Source organism: Dermacentor silvarum, chromosome 8 (genome assembly GCF_013339745.2).
Source record: "Dermacentor silvarum isolate Dsil-2018 chromosome 8, BIME_Dsil_1.4, whole genome shotgun sequence".
In the NCBI taxonomy this organism is placed as follows: domain Eukaryota; kingdom Metazoa; phylum Arthropoda; class Arachnida; order Ixodida; family Ixodidae; genus Dermacentor; species Dermacentor silvarum.
This window is the reverse complement of record NC_051161.1, coordinates 92332110-92354597: the sequence shown is the minus strand read 5'-3', so window position 1 is coordinate 92354597 and position 22488 is coordinate 92332110. Positions and strand designations below refer to the sequence as shown.

Here is a 22488-nt window from a genome sequence, read left to right as displayed (position 1 = left end):
ACCCCCAGCGTTGCTGAACTGGGCAATGTCATTTGCAATATATGTCCATTGGGTATATATTGCAATAAAAAGCACTAATTGATATAACGAAGTAATCTCGGTTCCTCTTCAATTTCGTTATAACGAGGTTTTCCAGTATTTGGAGCCTCTACAAAATGTCCCAATGATGTAACCCATGACTCGTTTTTCTCCACTGCTGTCTGAGCGTTTTATTTTTGTGTGAGAATGAAAACAAAAGTGTGGGCGTTCGCGGGCGTGCGTGCGTGTGTTTATGTATGTGTGTGTGTGTTGACCAGTTGTTAGCGAATTGTGAATTCACTTCATAGCCATTCGATTTTTACAGCGTAAGCTGTTATGGGCTCATTCCAATAGCCGTTTCGGGTCGCGATAATGCCGCCGGCGGCGTCCGCCGCATAACCGCTATCGCCAGAAACACGAAAAAAGTACCCAATTCTCGCCGGGATAGAACCCGCGCCCGTTGCGTAGGAGCCGGATACTCTACCACTAAGCCGCGCAAGCGCTTGCTATCGGGCCGCGGAAAACACCCTAAGGCAAACGCAGGGTGAGACGACTCAAGCCTCCGCCAGTATGGTGGTGCCATCTAGGTAAGATGCCTGCAAACGCAGCGTCCGCAGGCACAGACGACGATATGCGATTCAGACGAGGCGCACAATCAATGCGCTCCCGAGCTGCCGAGCCTACGCCAGTTTAGTGGCGCCATCTAATTAAGGTGCCTGCAAACGCGGTGCGCCCGACATGTAAGTTGTATTTCTAAGGCTTGATCGGGCTCAGCAGACTGCTGTGGAGAGAGCATTACAAGCCGCAGCTCGCCGTCGATTCCGGGTGGACAGTTCAGATCGTTCTCGTCAGAACGAGGCGAACAGACTGCCGCGAAGACCCTGTTGTGCGTGGTGCCCAAATTGGAGCTACTCTTGAGCCGCTCCACCAGCTTACGCTGCGACTGTGCTACGTGTGCCGCGCAGGCGTGTGACTTTTTTTTTTCATAGCCATTCACTTCATAGCCATTCGACGTTGACCGGTTTGTTATCGAATGATGAATTCACTTCATAGCCATTCGATTTTTTTTAATTTTTGCTTCATACAGCGTTGCGCACGCATGGAGCCATAGATTTGCTGCTCCTTTCTCTTGCGTTCTCCGCTCCTCTTACTATCTTTATTTTTCGCTTGACGGCCCTTGTAACTCTGGAATGTCGCCACCACATCACTGCAGTAAGCTTACAACAGGGAGATGATGACAAGAAATCACCTGTTTCTCTAACTTTTTCATTTTCTTTTCTTTGCTGGAAGGGCTGCTGTTGGTTTCTAAGCGTCATTTTGTAAGCCACGTGCAATCAAACCGGAAAAAAATGTGATTCGCCATTTTGCGCTGAACTGTCTTTCGGCAGAGCGCCGTCCCCACTGCACCGACTCATCTTCCGGCTGCTGCGGCTATGCTTGTGAAACGTGCCTTCGCCGTTGCCTAGATAAGCGAGCAATCTGCATCCTGCAAGCGCCGTGCATTTATTAACGTGCAAACGCTCTGGCTGAGCAGACAGTGCAGGAACTGCATCAAGGTATGCGACCAAACTAGTTGGCGTTCCATCTTGTTTAAACAGCGCGAAACGAGACAAAGGATGGCACAAAAAGAAAAGGTGGGACGATGACAAGTGCTGAGTTCCAAGTAGTCTTTATTTTTCAAATGAAAACATACGCACACTTTGAGCGCATGCGTGAATGCGTAATTACCCAGGCATATTGAAATGATGCATCACAATCGCCAGAATACAAAACATTGTCAAGATCCACGTGGGCGCATCTCTACTGGCGCATTCAATAAAATTTAGCTCCTTAAATGACACCGCTATGGAAGGCTTGCTGACAGCTCTTCCATTTTCTATCGCCACGGCTTCTATAATCAAGCCGCGGTGACAGAAAATACGATGTTTTGTATTCTTGCAATTGTGATGCATCATTGGAGTATGTCTGGGTTATTTTGCATTCACACATGCGCTCAAAGTGCGCGTGTGTGTGTGTGTTGCCGTCCTTATTCTTGTTTTGCGCTATCAAAACAAGGTGCATGAATGTCAGAGCATGTTCCCGGGAATCATTATTGTGACATTAGCATCATCGTCGTTGTCGTCATTGTTGTTCAATCCATGGTGGTTGATCGTCACTGCGTGCTAGCTAAAACAACGTAGCATGGTGCCGAATAATGCCAGCGCATTTCCTCCGATGCTTTGTCAATACTTCTACAAATGTTGTAGTGAGCCAAAATGGCCAGAATCGAAATTCCTGGATTATCTATTGCCTGTTTTAATGGAACAGCCCTGTCGAAGCGCTATAATGCTAGCTCTTTCGCTAATAGCTTTTAATCACACGTGGTCCAGTCGAGTGTATACCAGTGGGGGTATTCTGCAAGAGTCCACCTAGTGCACTGTCCATTTCGGCCGCTGCTGATTGGCTGGAACTGCACGAGTGAGGAGGAGACAGGTGGCCCCAGCCAGTCTCCTTCTCGCTCGTACAGCCAAAATGGACAATGGACTCTTACAGAGTACCCCCACTGGTCTTAAAAGGGCTTGCTGGAGACTTAGTTTCTGCATACTTTACATAGTAAGTGGGCGCAAATACACGTAGTAAAACAGAAGCGAACAGAATTTCCTTGTCCTTTTCTTCCTTAAAATTAAAATTAAAGTATGGGGTTTTACGTGCCAAAATCACCACATGATTATGAGGCACGCCGTAGTGGGGGCCTCCGGATTAATTTAGACCACCTGGGGTTCTCTAACGTGCACCTAAATCTAGGTACACGGGTGCTTTCTGCATTTCGCCCCCATCGAAATGCGGCCGCCGTCCTTTTTTTTTTTTCGTTCTGATGTGTGTGGGTGCGTGTGCACGTGCGTGCATGCGCGTGCATGCGCGTGCGTGTTATGTTACATTACATTACATTATATTACACTAGACGATGCAATATAACAACTCAATAAAGAACGAACGTCTATTTATGTAAAACGCACCTGCAGGTTAGTTGTGTTGGCCTATTTCAAAGAGGGTTCCCTTTACAGCGAAAGCTGTATATGGCCAGGCGACACGAAAAACCGTTCGTCACATGTTTCGATAAAGGTCTCCATTGGCCGCGTCATCAGTTACATTGTTCTCTACATCACACCCAAGCGCGTGCGCCATTGGTAACGCCGTTAGCTGACGTCGTTCTCTGCGTCGTACCCAAGTACGCGCGCCAAGTGCCGCTCGAAAAACTCCCGCCGAAAGCGGACGTTGGCCCCGGCGAATGCGTTCCCGCCATTGCCACGTTGACGCTGCTCTGCCCGCAACGCCGCCTCCTCGGCTCGCTGTTGTCGCATGCGTTCGATATCTCGAGTTAGCTCGGCGTCGTGGTTAGCAGCATCCGCCCGCCATTTGCGCTTGCGTTCCACTTCGCGATTTCAACGTGGACGTTTCGTCGCAGTCGAAGCCAAAGTGCCGCTCGAGAAACTCCCGCCGAAAGCGGGCGTTGGCCCCGGCGAACGCGCTCCCGCCATTGCCACGTTGACGCTGTTCTGCCCGCAACGCCGCCTCCTCGGCTCGCTGTTGTCGCATGCGTTCGATATCTCGAGTTAGCTCGGCGTCGTGGTTAGCAGCATCCGCCCGCCATTTGCGCTTGCGTTCCACTTCGCGATTTCAACGTGGACGTTTCGTCGCAGTCGAAGCCAAAGTGCCACTCGAGAAACTCCCGCCGAAAGCGGACGTTGGCCCCGGCGAATGCGTTCCCGCCATTGCCACGTTGACGCTGCTCTGCCCGCAACGCCGCCTCCTCGGCTCGCTGTTGTCGCATGCGTTCGATATCTCGAGTTAGCTCGGCGTCGTGGTTAGCAGCATCCGCCAGCCATTTGCGCTTGCGTTCCACTTCGCGATTTCAACGTGGACGTTTCGTCGCAGTCGAAGCCAAAGTGCCGCTCGAGAAACTCCCGCCGAAAGCGGACGTTGGCCCCGGCGAATGCGTTCCCGCCATTGCCACGTTGACGCTGCTCTGCCCGCAACGCCGCTTCCTCGGCTCGCTGTTGTCGCATGCGTTCGATATCTCGAGTTAGCTCGGCGTCGTGGTTAGCAGCATCCGCCCGCCATTTGCGCTTGCGTTCCACTTCGCGATTTCAACGTGGACGTTTCGTCGCAGTCGAAGCCAAAGTGCCGCTCGAGAAACTCCCGCCGAAAGCGGACGTTGGCCCCGGCGAATGCGTTCCCGCCATTGCCACGTTGACGCTGTTCTGCCCGCAACGCCGCCTCCTCGGCTCGCTGTTGTCGCATGCGTTCGATATCTCGAGTTAGCTCGGCGTCGTGGTTAGCAGCATCCGCCAGCCATTTGCGCTTGCGTTCCACTTCGCGATTTCAACGTAGACGTTTCGTCGCAGTCGAAGCCAAAGTGCCGCTCGAGAAACTCCCGCCGAAAGCGGACGTTGGCCCCGGCGAATGCGTTCCCGCCATTGCCACGTTGACGCTGCTCTGCCCGCAACGCCGCTTCCTCGGCTCGCTGTTGTCGCATGCGTTCGATATCTCGAGTTAGCTCGGCGTCGTGGTTAGCAGCATCCGCCCGCCATTTGCGCTTGCGTTCCACTTCGCGATTTCAACGTGGACGTTTCGTCGCAGTCGAAGCCAAAGTGCCGCTCGAGAAACTCCCGCCGAAAGCGGGCGTTGGCCCCGGCGAACGCGCTCCCGCCATTGCCACGTTGACGCAGCTCTGCCCGCAACGCCGCCTCCTCGGCTCGCTGTTGTCGCATGCGTTCGATATCTCGAGTTAGCTCGGCGTCGTGGTTAGCAGCATCCGCCCGCCATTTGCGCTTGCGTTTCACTTCGCGATTTCAACGTGGACGTTTCGTCGCAGTCGAAGCCAAAGTGCCGCTCGAGAAACTCCCGCCGAAAGCGGACGTTGGCCCCGGCGAATGCGTTCCCGCCATTGCCACGTTGACGCTGCTCTGCCCGCAACGCCGCTTCCTCGGCTCGCTGTTGTCGCATGCGTTCGATATCTCGAGTTAGCTCGGCGTCGTGGTTAGCAGCATCCGCCCGCCATTTGCGCTTGCGTTCCACTTCGCGATTTCAACGTGGACGTTTCGTCGCAGCCGAAGCCAAAGTGCCGCTCGAGAAACTCCCGCCGAAAGCGGGCGTTGGCCCCGGCGAACGCGCTCCCGCCATTGCCACGTTGACGCTACTCTGCCCGCAACGCCGCCTCCTCGGCTCGCTGTTGTCGCATGCGTTCGATATCTCGAGTTAGCTCGGCGTCGTGGTTAGCAGCATCCGCCCGCCATTTGCGCTTGCGTTCCACTTCGCGATTTCAACGTGGACGTTTCGTCGCAGTCGAAGCCAAAGTGCCGCTCGAGAAACTCCCGCCGAAAGCGGACGTTGGCCCCGGCGAATGCGTTCCCGCCATTGCCACGTTGACGCTGCTCTGCCCGCAACGCCGCTTCCTCGGCTCGCTGTTGTCGCATGCGTTCGATATATCGAGTTAGCTCGGCGTCGTGGTTAGCAGCATCCGCCCGCTATTTGCGCTTGCGTTCCACTTCGCGATTTCAACGTGGACGTTTCGTCGCAGTCGAAGCCAAAGTGCCGCTCGAGAAACTCCCGCCGAAAGCGGACGTTGGCCCCGGCGAATGCGTTCCCGCCATTGCCACGTTGACGCTGCCCTGCCCGCAACGCCGCTTCCTCGGCTCGCTGTTGTCGCATGCGTTCGATATCTCGAGTTAGCTCAGCGTCGTGGTTAGCAGCATCCGCCCGCCATTTGCGCTTGCGTTCCACTTCGCGATTTCAACGTGGACGTTTCGTCGCAGTCGAAGCCAAAGTGCCGCTCGAGAAACTCCCGCCGAAAGCGGACGTTGGCCCCGGCAAATGCGTTCCCGCCATTGCCACGTTGACGCTGCTCTGCCCGCAACGCCGCTTCCTCGGCTCGCTGTTGTCGCATGCTTTCGATATCTCGAGTTAGCTCGGCGTCGTCGTTAGCAGCATCCGCCCGCCATTTGCGCTTGCGTTCCACTTCGCGATTTCAACGTGGACGTTTCGTCGCAGTCGAAGCCAAAGTGCCGCTCGAGAAACTCCCGCCGAAAGCGGACGTTGGCCCCGGCGAATGCGTTCCCGCCATTGCCACGTTGACGCTGCTCTGCCCGCAACGCCGCTTCCTCGGCTCGCTGTTGTCGCATGCGTTCGATATCTCGAGTTAGCTCGGCGTCGTGGTTAGCAGCATCCGCCCGCCATTTGCGCTTGCGTTCCACTTCGCGATTTCAACGTGGACGTTTCGTCGCAGTCGAAGCCAAAGTGCCGCTCGAGAAACTCCCGCCGAAAGCGGGCGTTAGCCCCGGCGAACGCGCTCCCGCCATTGCCACGTTGACGCTACTCTGCCCGCAACGCCGCCTCCTCGGCTCGCTGTTGTCGCATGCGTTCGATATCTCGAGTTAGCTCGGCGTCGTGGTTAGCAGCATCCGCCCGCCATTTGCGCTTGCGTTCCACTAGAAACACAAACATGCAACCAATAATTGAGAAACGCTTCAATACAGCGTCGGGATTAACCCACTGCTAAACACCGGGGCCGCACGATTCAGCTTCGCTGAATAACCATCTGTACGGAGTGCTTGGGTGGTATTTTTACTTTTTTCACACTCGCAATTTGGAAGTGTTTTGTGGTGTTGTATGGTACATGTGTCACCTTTTCAAAACAATATCCACTAAATATTTAGGTTAGGTCTGTAATCAAGTGGTTACGGAGCGAACTTTGCGCCATGATGGTGACTAGTTATTTTTTCCAAGTTATCTCATTGTCGTGATTCTGCCAGATTTAGCCACCTTTTCCTTCTTTGTCATCGATACGACCAGCCAAAAGTTCAGCATCAAGCGGCGTTACAATATTTTGAAGTACATTAATATCCATCCACTGCAAATCTAGTCTATCCGACCTTATCGAAACTCTCAAAGATAAAAAATAATTATTCATCGTGTACTGAGTTCTATAGATTCGAAGTCAGTTCTTATTTTTCAGTTCAGAAATTTAGCTCTGAAAGTTATCTGTGAACAGTCTTAGTTATTGTTGGCTGCTCCAAAACAAATAACCTTTGTTTATGAATGGCCTCTTCTAACCTCATTGAAGTTTTCACAAAAGAAAAAAAATCTAAATACGATGTATTCAATTCTATATTCGAAGCTAATTTTTATCATCTAAATGCATGGTTCGGTAATTTCTTTATTTCGGCAGTCATATAATTATTCTTGGTTTTCACAATGACTAACTTCTTTGTTTCTACGATACTAGATGACTGCAAAATTCGGTAACCTCGGCAACCAAGGCCATTACTTCCACTTTAAGCTGGATATAGATGGTAGAAACTTACTCTGACCTTTTTTCTTAACTACACATTAACAGCATGGTTTAAACTCGGAACAAAAATAAACCTCACCAGTCTCGTTATATACGTATTCGCTGCGACCATGCGAGTTTCATAACCCCGAGCACGATTTTGAGAGTTTTCCTGCCTCCTCCTAGCAAAACGACAGCCAGTCCTTTCTTTCAGAGAGCGACAGCTTTGTTCACGTTTATTCTGCTTACCGTTCAAGCCGGTTGTAATTAACGGGCCAGTCTCGTCACCGTTTATACGGCGGCACGTCATCCCCCTTTCTGTGTAATTGTCAGAGAGAGAGAGAGAGAAACGAGAAGGGAAAGGTAGGGAGGTTAACCAAGGACGTGCCCGGTTGGCTACCCTACGCTTGGGGAGAGGGAAAGGGGAAGAATAGATAAGGAGCGAGAATACGAAAAAAAAACACATAAAGAGTCAGTTATTCACACAGTCAGTCGCAGAGGAAGGTCCACTGTCACAAGCGCTCATATAGTCCAGTCTCCTTCAAGAACTGAAGAAGAGCTTTTGTGGCCTTTCGCATGCAGGAATACGTAAACCATGGCCCCAGAATCTTTTCCTCTGACAGCACTCTGCTATCTAACATGCTGAGTTGAGGTTGAAGAATCCGTCGTTGAGCGTCAAAAGCTGGGCAATGACACAGAAGGTGCTCTAGCGTCTCATCGCAGCCGCACAAATTGCATGCCGCACTGTTAGCCATTCCTATTAGGAATGAATAGGAATTTGTAAATGCGACGCCCAACCACACGCGACACAGTAAAGTTGCTTCACCACGGGAGAGTCCAGGTGGCAGGCGAAGTCGCAATTTAGGGTCGAGAGAATGCAAGCGTGAGTTGCTGAAACCTGGTGAATTCCATCTTTGAGGTGTGATGTGGCGAGCAAGTGATTGAAGTTGCCGCGCAGCGTCCGTTCTTGAGAGTGGTATAGGCACTCGCTGATGTTTTTGATGAGCCGAGCGAGCAGCTTCATCGGCGCTGTCGTTGCCAACAATTCCGCAATGGCTCGGCAACCACTGAAATACCATGTCGTGTCCTTTCTCAATCGCGTGGTGATGAGCTTGTCTTATTTCGTACACTAGCTGTTCGTGTAACCCGTGACGTAGGGCAAACTGCAGAGTTTGTAGGGCTGCTTTCGAATCGCAGAAAATGGCCCAGCGATTTGGTGGTTGCTGGAGCACGTATTGGATTGCACCTTGAAGGGCCGCAAGTTCTGCTGCTGTCGACGTGGTGTTGTGAGAGTACTTAAATTGCAAATAGACGGCGTCCAATGGAACAACCACTGCTCCGGTTGAACTGTTGTAATTAGTGGAACCGTCCGTGTAAATATGTATTCGGTCAAGATAAGACTCGTGTAGGCAAAGCAGGGACAACTGCTTCAGGGCTAAGGGTGACAGGTCTGATTTCTTAGCAATCCCAGGAACTGAGAGGCACACGCGAATTTGCCGGAGACACCACAATGCCGATGTTGGGCGTTTTGCAGGCTTGAAGCCAGAAGGTATCGACTCGTGTTGTCTCGTCACAATACTACAGTATGTAGCCTGTGGTCATCGCGCTGGCAAACTGGCTAAATGGTGGGATGGTAGTCGTGAAAGGTGTCGAATGTGCGCTTTTAGCGTCTCTGCGACGATATGGTTGGTTATCGGATGCTCCTGTGCAATGACAATCGTCGCAGCTGTCGAAGAACAGCTCGGGAGGCCAAGACATGTCCGAAGTGCTTGGGCTTGTACGCTCTGTAGTGCTAGGAGATTAGTCTTGCATGTGTTCGACAAGACTGGAAGACTGTAGCGAAGAAATCCGAGAAATAGTGCCGTGTATAGCTGTAACATAGAGCGCACGGATGGTCCCCACGATTTTCCAACTATGAACTTAAACATATTCTCAATACAAATGAGTTTTTTTCTTCATGTAGGAGACATGGGGACTCAGTGTGCCCACAATAATATACCCCCTGAATCTGGTCTCGTTTTGCTCCACCTTTTCCAAGGATTAATTGTCTCAAGTTGTGCCTTGTCTCTCGCATCATGCAAGCTTTCAAACAAGCCTTCATCAGTTGCGCTTAGTCTTTTGAAAACTTCATGAAGTTGACGATCGATGCGCCTCACGGTCCAGTGGGTCAATTACCATACCGTGAAACCAATTAACTTAAACTAATCTGACGCCTTGGATACCAGATTAATATAACGCCTCTCCAGCCTGCAGTTGCTGTAGTTGCCGACTAAGTCTTGCGGTCATCGAGCTCTAGCTAGCTGCAGAGCATTCCTCTGCCTAAAGGGGGGGGGAGTTATTATTTTTCGCGTGTCATTTGGCGCTGTTCTTTCACTCGGCTAACGAGCGCTCAACACAGATACCCTTGGCGTTGGGCCACGTGTTCCTTCAGCCAAAGGCCAGATGAAAAAATAGATAATAAACTTGCACCTTTTTGTTTCAAAAGCTTCCATGTTTTATTGCGCTCGTTTTGTAGAGATTGTGTTTTGAGCTTGAGCAAAGATCTTAGGCGAATTGCTTTAATGGAGTAACCTTCAGGGACTGTTCGCGCGAAGACCCTCGCTTCAACACCTAGTAGCGTCCCTGTGTGAATGTGACGTTTACGTGTGTAAACAACGTTTCCGCGTGAGACGGCCGTGTGGTTGTACAGCGATTAGAAGAAACATCCAAGAGCCGGCCAATGTTTCTCGGTCATGGACATTTTCACTTTGCATTTGCACAATTTTTACAATGCGTGCACTCACTCCTTCGGCATGAATCTTATTACCTTTTCACGTTGAAAATCGCGAAATTCATGCGATTAGAGAGAACATAAAGCATGACCCACTTTTCGGCGCTTTGAATCACGGCAAGAAAAAATACATGCTGGCTTTCCCGTAATCGAGAGTAGATGTAAACATGAAATGGCTACCGGCAAAGCAGATTGGTTGGAGGTGATACTAGCCACGATCATAAAATGGGTATATTGCATGTTCGCAAGGGCACACCACACCACACCACACAACCATCCGCGGCGCGCCGGGCACTACCGGCCTGGTCACTCAGCGTAGCGCCATCTCTCGAAGGAGGCGGCGCAACACCCGCGCCGCAGAACTCGCTGACCGCTGACGTTCAAAAGAGCACAGGCAACCCTGTCTCAGCGCCAAAGGATGACAATCAAGTGTATGGTACCCTGTATCTGCCTTTTGAACGTCGCTATTGGAAATTACAAATAAAACTACAGCGTACCAGAAGTAGAAGTTACAGCTTCCATGGCATTGTGAACAAACATTAGGAAGAACTCGGAAGCAATATTTTTTGTAACTTGTTTGGGCAGTAACTAGCATATGTAATGCGGTTCTGTACAAAGGATTCGGGGCCAGAGACCGCATTTTCCTAACTTTTGACTGGTTGCCCGGACGATCTCGTTTTGTTCACGCAACGATATCCGGATAAAGGCTCTGGCTTTTGGCTCAAGGTCACTTGAAGGTCGCTGACAACGGGAGCTAAAAGCATTTCATGCTTAAAAAGAAAAGCCGTGAAGTTACTTTCGAATGGCTACCTGACCACTGCGGCATCGATGGCAATGGGTTATGCAGACAAGGCTGCTTGAACTTCACACGAGGAAGACCACTGCATTCCTGTTCCGCTTTCAAAGAGAGACACTTCAAGGCAGCTGCGCCTTCGTGCGCGCGCATTCTCATTAACCACGTGGAACACCCCGAATATAAGGCGCACTGTATTCGCTGCAACATCTGGCACCGACGTGAAGCATCTGTGGTCGGGAGCCGCATTCACGAAAGCTTACGCAACACAAATCAAAATGAGATGTCTCGATTGGGCTTGCGAAGACAACCAGTTTTCCGTGCATTGAGACGACTGGCATGCAGTGCGCCGTCCGTACAGACGCTACCTATAAAGACCGTCCCCACCGCTCGTAGGCTCACGAGGCTATTGAAAGCAGTTCTGTGGTTCTCAAGAACGACCGTCCTGTGCGAACGCCTCAGGCTATGTGGAGCTGTCCGGCCCGTCTCCCCTCTCTCTCTCTTTCCTATTCATCTGTGTTCCCCTCCCATCAGCATATAATAGTCAACCAGACCATTTCTGTTAACATCTGCCTTCTTTCTTTCTTTCTTTCTTTCTTTCTTTCTTTCTTTCTTTCTTTCTTTCTTTCTTTCTTTCTATTCTTTCTTTTCTGTTGTTTTCTTTCTCTAACTATTGCTCGCTTTGCTTACGTACTTCTGCATCTGTGTTTTTGTTAAAGACTGCGTTAACTGGCAGTTTTTTATTGTTCTTGCCGAATGCTGTTTTTCCGCCCCGGCCTTGTACAGTTTAAGAGGAAGCGTTAGCTCGGGACCAACCCCGATGCCGCCTATTGAAATACATGCAAGACGCAGAAACGGTTTTCTGAGATAACCATTGGGCCGATTTTAATGAGATTTCTTGCACCTGAGAGAAACGAGTTGAATTCTAGTGACTGTTGGAAAGGAAATTTCGACTTAAGGCGTGAATTTTTTTAAAGAAATTTTCAAGAATTGTTGCGTTTGAATAAAATATAAGCGCAACGTTTACAAATTTGTAGCTCTCAACCAAGAACAGATATCGCAGTTCCGTAAACTGCATCCATTAGAGCATTCAAAACGGACAAATTTCATATTTCAATTATTATCTTACGTGAGTTTGTTACAGTGTTTACAAGGGTATTGCAAAACTCCTACTCACATATTAGGGGTCTACCTGAGAGCCACGTATAATATAATCATTCTGTCTGCTTTAGATGTACTATTAGATGCAATTTACAGAATCGTGATAGCGTTTTTCATTGCTGAGTTACAAAGTTGTAAACATGATAGTTTCATTTTCTGAAAGCTTGTTATTTTCAACAATTTGTAATGAAAAACTGACGGCCTAATTCAAAAATTCGCCTGCCAACAGTCTGTCGATTTTAACTTTTTTTTTCTTTTGGATGCAATAAACCTCATCAAATTTGGTGGAGTGGCTGCCAATAAAAACGATTTCTCCTTTCCCATGTATTTAGAAAGGAGCCCCGAGCTAAAGCTTGCTCCTAATGCCATCCTGGCGCTCAGGGCATATACTTTCATACTAATCTGGCGCCAATGTATGCATGCGCCGTCAGTATTGCTGTTGAGTCAGCACGCGGAAGGTGAGACCGGAGGTACATGGATTTTCCTGAACTTCCTCCTCCTAGCTTAAGACAGTCTTGTGGATTGTGATAGTATCGCCCCTGAAGCTAATTTTTCGTTGTATATAAATTCGTTCTACGGCATGGAGGAAGGAAACCCCAGGAGAGGCCCTGGCCAGCACGAACGTATTGGAGAAGGTGTGGCGGAAGTCACGTGCTGTTTTTCGCAAAGGAGCACTGGGACGGGTACACCAAATGTCAACGTTGCTATGGCAACCGCGCTCCTGAAGCATTCGCTGCTGCTCTCGGTCTCTGAAAAGTGAGATAAGATTTTTACGCCGGTGTATTTCCCGCAGCACCTTTTGTTCGCGAGAAAAGCTGACTTTGGAGTGTGGTGTGTAAGCTTGAAAGTTGTGTTTTGGGTCTGTGAGTGTGAGTGTCGGCCAGCAACAGATACACTCAAGCAATCACGGCGCGGGTCTTCGTTGTCTTCTTCAATGTGTCACGGAAAAAGACAGGAGCGCGTCTGCTTCACTAAAACTGCTCCAGAAGTTTTGTAGGCTTTGTTTTGACGCGCGTCGGCAGCACACACTTCCGGCGGCTCGTAACGATGCAAGTTCAAAGTTCGCGCCCATCTGCTCCGGCGAGCTGCAGAACCCCTGATTGGAGGCGCGAAGAGAGGTGGCACACCAACATGGCTGCGCTTCCGGCTTCAAAAAAGTGACATCAGGGCCTCTCCTGGGGTTTCCTTCCTCCATGTTCTACGGCAACAATTATTGTCCTTTAAGCCTCTTCTTCTAAGATCGGAAAGTTTTCGGGATACTGAAAACAAATATAATATCTAAAAATATAAATAGATTACGTTACACGCACACTCACAAGGGTCGCGAAATATTTAGGCGCTTGAAATTGTGCATAAAATTAATTAATCGCGAAGTTAAAGTGCTTCACTGCTCTAAATAATAGCAGTAAGGCTACTAAACAACACAAATAAACATCGAAGAACAATGCAAAGAAAAACCATTGTGCCTTTCCTAATGAATCTATGCCAAATCGCAAAAAGAAAATAGGCCGATCCATCTCACATGTTCTAATCTATCTGAAACGAAGCTTCAATAATGCGGGTTAAATAAATACTTTACAACTAACGGTGATGCGCACGATTTTGTTTAGTTTCAACCTGTGCAAAGTTTAATCTCATTGAATGTTTATGTGCATCCACAACTTTAATTATTGTCATGCAATTTTTATGTTTATGCACCATATATATATATATATATATATATATATATATATATATATATAACCGCCCAGACAGCGACCGACCCAGCAGACAGACTTCGCTTTCAAATAAATACCTAAAAGGTTACAGTCGCTTTAGCATACACCAAAGAGGATCAAGGCGAAAGCGTGCGTGCTCACGAGACATTAAATTACTTGACATTGTCATTCGAATGCGTTACTTCTGTTACTTGTTTTCTGCCACGAAAGGTCGTGGGTTTGAATACCTTAATTAACTATATCTTAATTATAAGGTAGTTAAATAAGGCACTTGAACCCACGACCTTTGTTGGTGGCACCTTGGTGGCACCAACACATGGGGGCACCATGTGGCATGTTGGCTCCATGAATCATTCGAATGTGTTCTTACTTCCTAATACTTGTCTTCTACCACCAAAGGTCGAGGGTTGGGCTCCCACCAATGGTCGTGGGTTCGTGTGCATGAATGACTTCTGTTTTAATTAACTGTGCCATTATTAACTGTGCCTTAAGTAACACCGAAGGTCGTGGGGTACTTCTTTCTGGGGTTTTACGTGCCAAAACCAGTTCTGATTATGAGGCACGCCGTAGTGGAGGGCTCCGGAATAATTTTGACCACCTGGGGTTCTTTAATGTGAAGGTCGTGGGGTAGACTCCCACCAGAGGTCGTGGGTCCGAGTGCCTTAATTAACTATATCTTAATTATAAGGTAGAGTTAATTAAGGCACTCGAACCCACGACCTTTATTGGCAGCACCATGGTGGCATTGGTCGCACCGTCAAGTTTGGTGGCATCAATTTTTGGTGCGATTTAATTTCCGGCGGTCAAATTTTCGGCCCATGAGCCATCAAAGGCTTTCACCATAAAAAAAATGCTGTAGTGCCCATGATTTCCTTGGTGGCTGAACAATTGCAGAGCGAAATCTTCATCCAGGAATCTTAGTACGAAATTCCATTAGTGGAGACATCGCGCACCACATATATAATAAATAAAAAGAAAGTTGCGCAGAAACCTCATTCGAGCATCATTGTCAAACTCGTGCGGGAGTTTCCCGGTAGTAGACCTGGCGAGATTTGCTGCCGGGGGCACTCGATCATTGGTTAGCTCTATACTGGTTAAACGCTATGGGGCGTGTGGGTGCAGTGACGTTCCACGGCCTCCGAGGATTTTTCTCGCGTTACAAACCACATCCACATATCACGCGCTGGTACCAGAGAGCGAAGCTTCACGTCGATACTTGATAGCTCTCTCCTTCCGCTGCGATCACGGACAACCAGCTGAATCACAGCCGTCTCCTTGCGCAGGTGTGCCCCCGAACACTGCCTACCTGTCCAAGTCGAAGCCGTGAGCAGCGGCGGGCGCTGAGCGCGACCCGCGGCCCGAGTTGACATGCCGCACTCGGAACGGCGGTCGCAGTCGCTGACGCCCCAGATGACGGCGTGCGCGGCCGCCCGCAAGGCCGGGGCTTCGGCCGTCGGCGAAGGTCACCGCCACGTGAGCGGCGGCGCCGCGCCTGGCGCCGGAGACCCTGCGATAGGCGACGACGAGACCTTCTGGGTGCGGGGGCTGAAGCTGCCTCGCGAGTTCTCGCGCACCTTGGTCGAGTCGGCGATGGAGTACGAACCCCGAGACGACGACGTCTTCGTCGTCTCTTACTCCAAGTGCGGGGCCGCCTTCGTCCAGCACATCGTGCACCTCATCTTCAACAAGGTATAGGTACTAATGGGCGGCAACCATGAAGCGCCGGAACTTCGCGTGTCAACAGCAGCTGCGGTAACTGCTGCCGACAGGGAGCGATGGACACAGTTTACAGTGACGCGTGCTACGATTTGGCGTCAGCAAATTCACTGCTCATTTTGATGCACGCGTGTCCAGCTTCTAGCTGACCTGCCTGGGCACTGTCGCGCTAGAACGTATATAGCAGCGCATGCGCTTCCTCGCAGCCGGTATGGCCATGTACAGAACTTGGCCAACACCACCTAAGTGGCGTTGACTTGGCTGAGCGCATCGTTCTAAGCAAACGTTAGCACAGGCGCGCGTCTGTTATCGTTAAATATGCCGTGCAATCATCGTGACCTCCCTATACCGGACGGTGTCAGCATACTTTAGTTACACAATCAAGCTGCTGTATGGCGCCTCCGGGCCAGCGCTGGTGCTCCATAGAGTGGATAGTTGGGCTTGTTCGTGGTTCCTGCATTAGGTATACAGTGCGAGGAAGAAGACGGGCTGGAGCAGAAGCACAGAGCACCTGACATAAAACTTTTAAAAAAAAAACGGCGCGCAGCATATTCATAATCACACCTGCACGTCACAATCGCGGCGCTGCAACACGCAAAGGTAAGTTGAACAGCTCGTGTAGCTGCCGACAGGCTTGCCGATAAAATATTGGAGAATAGCAAAAACTTCACTTTTGAAATGTCAATTTTGTCCGATAACGTCAACGAAGCAGACGTAACTCTTTCGTCGATAAGGCTATATATGTGGAGTGCTTACACGGCTGTCGCCCAACTGCGCAATCTTTTCAGCTTCAATGATTTCACGCGTTGGGCGATACCTGTCTTGCTCAAAACAGTGTATACTTGTTCAGCACGAGAGAGCATTTGCGTGGTTTACAGTGGACGTATCTACAATGTGATTATGAGTGTGTATGAGCTGAGCGCCGTTTTTTTTTTTTAATTAAGGGGTTTTAATGTCAACGCTGTGTCCACTGCTGTCCATCTTGTCTTACTCGCGCTGTGCCTATTGCCGAGGTAGGTACTACGTTTGATATTGGTGTAATAGGAAGCTTGCCACACCGCCTCGAGCCTCGTAAGCGTAACGGTCTTTCAGCAAGGCTCCACAGACCATATTTAATAAAGCATATTTAGTATACTTTGAAAAGCTTGCGGCCCTTTATACGCAATGCCTCACGACGTCAAGCTTACCAGAGAGCTGGAACAACGCCAACATTATACTAATCCATAAGAAGGGAGACGTTAAAGAATTGAAAAATTATAGACCCATTCGCTTGCTTTCAGTATTCTATCAAATATTCACCAAGATAATTTCCAATAGAAGTCAGGGCAGCCGACACTTGACTTCAGCCCACCAAGGGAACAGGCTGGCTTCACGGAGGGATATTCTACGATGGATCATGTCCATGTCATCAATCAGGTAATCGAGTAATCAGCGGAGTTCAATCAACCTGTCTATATAGCTTTCATAGATTATGAAAATGCATTTGATTCAGTAGAGATACCAGCAGTCATAGAGGCATTGCGTGATCAAGGAGTACATGAGGCATACATGAATATCTTAGCAAACATCTACAAGGATTCCACAGCTACCTTGGTTGTCCACAAGAAAAGGAGAAAGTTACCTATCAAGAAAGGGGTCAGCCAAGGACACACAATATCTCCAATGCTATTCACCGCATGCTTAGAAGTATTCAAGTTGTTAGACTGGGAAGGCTTAGGAGTGAGGATCAATGGCGAATATCTCAGCAACCTTCGGTTTGCAGATGACATTGCCCTATTCAGCAACAATGGGGAAGAATTACAACAAATGATTGATGACCTTAACCGAGAAAGCGTAAGAATGGGGTTGAAGATTAATATGCAGAAGACAAACATAATGTTCAATAGCCTGGAAAGGCAACAAGAATTCAGGATTGCCAGTCAGCCTCTAGAGTCTGTAAAGGAGTGTGTTATCTAGGTCAATTACTCACAACGGACCCTGATCATGATAAGGAAATTTAGAGAAGAATAAAATTGGGCTGTAGTGTATACGGCAGGCATTACCAAATCCTGACTGGGAGATTACCACTGTCGTTGAAAAGAAAAGTGTACAATCATTGCATTCTACCGGTGCTAACATATGGGGCAGAAACTTGGATGTTAACAAAGAAGCTCGAGAACAAATTAAGGACCGCACAAAGAGCGGTGGAACGATAAATGTTAAGCCTAATGTTGAGAGACAGGAAGAGAGCGGTGTGGATCAGAGAGCAAACGGAGATAGCCGATATTCTAGTTGACATTAGGAGGGAAAAATGGAGCTGGGCAGGCTATGTAGTGCGTAGGATGGATAACTGGTGGACCATTAGAGTTACAGAATGGATACCCAGAAAAAGTAAGCGCAGTCGAGGACGGCAGAAAACTAGGTGGGGGTGATGAAGTTAGGAAATTTGCAGGCGCAAACTGCAATCAGCTAGCGCAAGACAGGGTAATTGGAGATCGCAGGGCCGGCCTTCGTCCTGCAGTGGACATAAATATAGGCTGATGATGTTTATGATGACATTACGTTATATTTACGCTCCCTCTCTGGCCGAGAACGTTTCACATGTCGGACTGCTTCGGCAAGGAGGAACTGCTCAGCAATAAGGCCGGGGATGACAGAGAAGAGCCTGTACAATTTTGTTTTTATTTAGTAATTTGTTGCAAATTAGTTGCGTAAATACCATCATGGTGCTGAGGCATGACGTTTCTTATATTGGAGAATGGAGCTGTTGAATATTGGCCTCCGTCAAATGTGCCTAATAGGCCCTTTAGAGCAGAAGCGATCAGCGCTTTAGTTAGCGTGGTGCACGCATATTTTATACTTCGGTTACCGAAGTTGTGCTCGATACAGTGGACGAACGGCAACAATCCACCTTAGATGTTAGCGACGAAGCTCCCTTCGTCGTTCGCCATGTGCTACGCACGTTTCCATCTACGTCCAAATGGTTTCCGTAACCGACGTCTGCAGCTGTTCCTTTGCCGTGCCGAGAAAGCTCTGCACCTGTTTTACACAGCAGCCTCCATCCGAAGCGTATACGATGAAATGCGGCGAATGTCATTTCACGTGACTATTATATTTATTGGCTCTAAAAAGTAGGTCAACTCTGTTCGCAAAACGTTCTTCTAACTGTGCGCGTTGAGGTCGCTCGCTGTACTTATCGTTGATGTTTTTTTTTGTCGAATGACTATTGAGTGGCTTCTTAATATTGTAGCTTCTTAACTTGTAGCTTCTTAACTTGTAATATAGTGGCTTCTTAACTTGCTAGCGAACATTCCGGTGCGAGTGTTCTCACACTGAATGCCTCTTTACTAAATGTCTTATCTTTCGTTCGTCTTATCATTCTCCTTTTCCTCTTACCTATCGGGCGCGGCTTTGGTTAATCTGCATGCCTTTCCTTCTCCGTCGTCGCTCTTCCTCTGCCTCTCTATCGCAAGATGTAATGTTTTATAATGCAGGGTGAGTCACTCTTTATATTTCGTATGTTTTCTAGTAACCACGCTTTCTTCTCGTGTATTGTTCTAAACATCTGCCAATAATTACCAGGCGCGGTTCAAATCGTGCCAGAGAAACAGAGAAATTCGCATTTCAGGTAGCGACATTTCCACCCTGCAACAAGAAGTTACAAAGCACTGGCGTGGGAGAAAGTGTGCGAGCAGTTTAAAGCGTGTCCCATACAGAACAACAGAGAATGGAAGAAGGTACAAATACTGTCGTTGGTGCACAATACTATTCCTGCTGAGCGTGCAGTCAACTTCCTCGGGCGTCAGACGCAACGATTGAGTGGAAATTCGACCAACGTTTCCGTGTGAGCCCTCAACCACGCGTGATTAGGCTATTGAAGTGCGCCAAGTGAACATCAACTTTAGACCAACGGAACTTTTAAGCGACGCCCTCTATATATGAACGCTCAGTGGCCGCTTGTACCACGTGACAGACCAGCAGTTCACATCTGCTACCCGCTTTCTGGGAAAGCTTCTGGCTCTGCGGATCATGGCTTAATAATCGATACGAACGCATCATCCTTATAAAACGGCTGGGTAATCGATTGATATATTTTCAGTACAATGATTCCTGTAGGAAATACAATGCACCTAAATGAATATTCGACACCGAGGGGAAAAAAAGCAAAGGCCATATTTAATGCTACAAATCACAGCGCCAGTAACTTTAATTACACAATTTATGTGTATGCTTGGGCCAGCGGATCATTGATTCTTCGCGATTTTGGAAATCTCCGCAGGCACGCTGTGATTGGGCCCTTGGGCCCTTTTCGAAACTTGAAGCTTGCCACCTGAATCGCTTAAAATGTCATCGAATAACTTGTGATCATTGTTCACACAGATATGACCGCGAATTTTTAAAGTATCGTAATCTTCCCACAATCTGCAAACTTCTAGACAAATGGCTACAATATAAAGCAAAAAGCCTCGCCGGGATTTTTTTTTTTTCATTTCTTTTCTCGTCCAGTTGCGCACAATTAAGTTTTTCGCCTGTAAAGTTTTCATCGGAAAGGGTTTTAAAGGAGTGCTAGTCAGTAATTCCTTCTTTGTGGAGCCGTAACAGTTTGGAAATAGAGTACTCGTCTTAGTATGATTGTGGACTAATCGGTTCCACCTGTTTCAACGGGTACAAGACAAAGCAGCCTGATTCGTCTCGAATAACAATGAATCTCAAGGCTCAATACTAACTCCACCCACAACAGCAACTTGTCGCATATTCAACTCAATCAGCCCCCTTTGTATTAAGAGCAACGCGTTTAACAACTCATTCCTCCCTGACGTCATCGAAACCTCGAGAAGTGTATCAGAACCGGTTGTCTATGGGCGTGATGCTTTAGTGAACTGCTAACAACACACTTATGGGGTACTAGCTAGCTGTGTCTAATATTCTTTGTCTAATTTTCCTCTTTATGCTTCCGTTATTTTGCACGCTATTACTTTCAAAAACAACTGTCAAAATGCGGCTGCTGTTGGTATTCGCTTTTTTACTACTCTGCATTTCAAACGGTACTTAGTTTAGCTCAAATAGTTCAAAAAGGAATCTTCCTCTTTGTTTTCGTGTACCGCTCCCCTTTTATGTAATACCCCAGTTATGATGACCCCCACCAGTTGCGCCCACTTCAAACACTCTCCTGGTGTAGCTCAACTTAAATAATCAAACTCATCACTGTAAATGAGAAACGTATTTTCGCGTCTCTTTTATTCTCTTTGTTGGGGTCGCCGACATCACTGCATGGCGAGATGACTGCGAGCACCTGTTTGTTTGTTTGTTTGTTTGTTTGTTTGTTTGTTTGTTTGTTTGTTTGTTTGTTTGTTTGTTGTTGTTTGTTTGTTTGTGTTGTTTTGTTTGGTTGTTTGTTTGTTGGTTCGTTCGTTCGTTCGTTCGTTCGTTCGTTCGTTCGTTCGTTTAGTTCGTTCGTTCGTTGTTTGTTTGTTTGTTTGTTTGTTTGTTTGTTTGTTTGTTTGTTTGTTTGTTTGTTTAGTACTATTGGTTCAACTCGGGACCAAGATAGGAGTGGTGGGATTCATAAAAAACATACAATCGACTCACAATTAGCGTGGCAACAAATCAAGCAGTAGTAAAACATAATCGATAACTCCTTGCTTAGGTGCTACTATAGCAATAAACAGTAATCTATCACGCAATTACAGCATCGAAGGAACACTCACGTGCCATTACAGACGCTGTAACGAAAGCACAGTCGTCGAGGCTTTTTGGCCAAGCGGCGGAGCAGCTCAAGGGGGAGGCTGCTGCGGACTGCTGTAAAAAGCGCGCGCGCGTGTTTGTGTTTGTTTGTTTGTTTGTTTGTTTGTGTGTGTGTGTGTGTGTGTGTGTGTGTGTGTGTGTGTGTGTGTGTGTGTGTGTGTGTGCGTGCGTGCGTGCGTGCGTGCGTGCGTGTGTGTGTGTGTGTGTGTGTGTGCGTGCGTGCGTGCGTGCGTGCGTGTGTGCGTGCGTGTGTGCGTGCGTGCGTGCGTACGCGCGTGCGTGCGCGTGCGCTTCGCCATGGCCACGGTTAGCCTTTGAGCGTAGTTCATGAGAACGAACTTTTTCGGTGAGGCACGTATACATATAGCTTTCTGCTTGTATGTTGTGGAGTTTAAGTTTATTCAACGTTATTTCATTCCATCCGTCACCTTGGCCAGGTCATAAGGAGCTGCGCACAAGCCCTGCCATGAAGCCATGGAGGTCGCTTCATCTTCAACGTAGACGACTATATGTGCTTGCTTCCATCTCATCTTCTGACAAAGAAGCTTGACTATATCCTCATACACCTGAAAGTGTTTGTCACGCCACCGTTTGCAAGCATTTCTTCTTCACCGACAACAACGAATGGAAAGAGCTAAACCAGCCTCATTTCAACTCGTAAAATGTGTAAATTTTTGCGTCATGAAGATTTATCGGAGGTTTACTTGCTTTGAAACACTTGGCCTTGTTATGCGGCTAACATGCGCGTGGTCAAGGTGAAGACATCGCCCGTTATGTTCTGCATCGTACGCAGCAGCGCTGAACACGCTGCACCCGGATACCTGGTTGGGCGAGGTCCTACAATGCAGGTAATGCGTGCGTACAGGTCGGATGAGTAGGGGAATGCGAATACTCAAAATCTCGAATAGGAATCAAATAGTCTGCTATTCATTCGAATTTGATTCGAGAATTTAATATTCGAAATTGTCGAATATTCGTTTCCGGTTCGAATATAAGGGATTCGAGTTTAAAGGGAGAAATTGTGTCTGTTCTGAGCGATTCCGCTGCAACTAGGGGAGCCACAGTTGCTGCGGAGAGGCACCAGTTGCTGAGCGAACACAGGAAGTTGCTGAATTATGCGCAATAATTTTCAGTCATTCAATGAAGGTTCCTCGCCTTTGTTCAGCTTACAAATGGGTTCTCTCGAGTTAGGCAACACATTTCATTACGTATTTAAGCAATCTCACCACATTCTCGGCCGCGCGAGACGATGTGCGTTGCTGTAGTACTACATTTTGAT

At 48.2% G+C, this 22488-nt stretch overlaps 1 protein-coding gene across 3 annotated transcripts in view; it reads left to right on the top strand.

Moving 5' to 3' along the window:
* The window catches only part of LOC119461580 (sulfotransferase 1C2), an 81728-nt gene that overhangs the window by 47379 nt on the left and 11861 nt on the right, over positions 1-22488 (top strand). For all 3 annotated transcript variants that reach the window (XM_049673236.1, XM_037722935.2, XM_049673237.1), the window contains exon 2: positions 15053-15458. In XM_049673236.1, the coding sequence (XP_049529193.1) occupies positions 15138-15458 (321 nt within the window). In that variant the 5' untranslated portion in view covers positions 15053-15137. The remainder of the gene's footprint in view (positions 1-15052; positions 15459-22488) is intronic.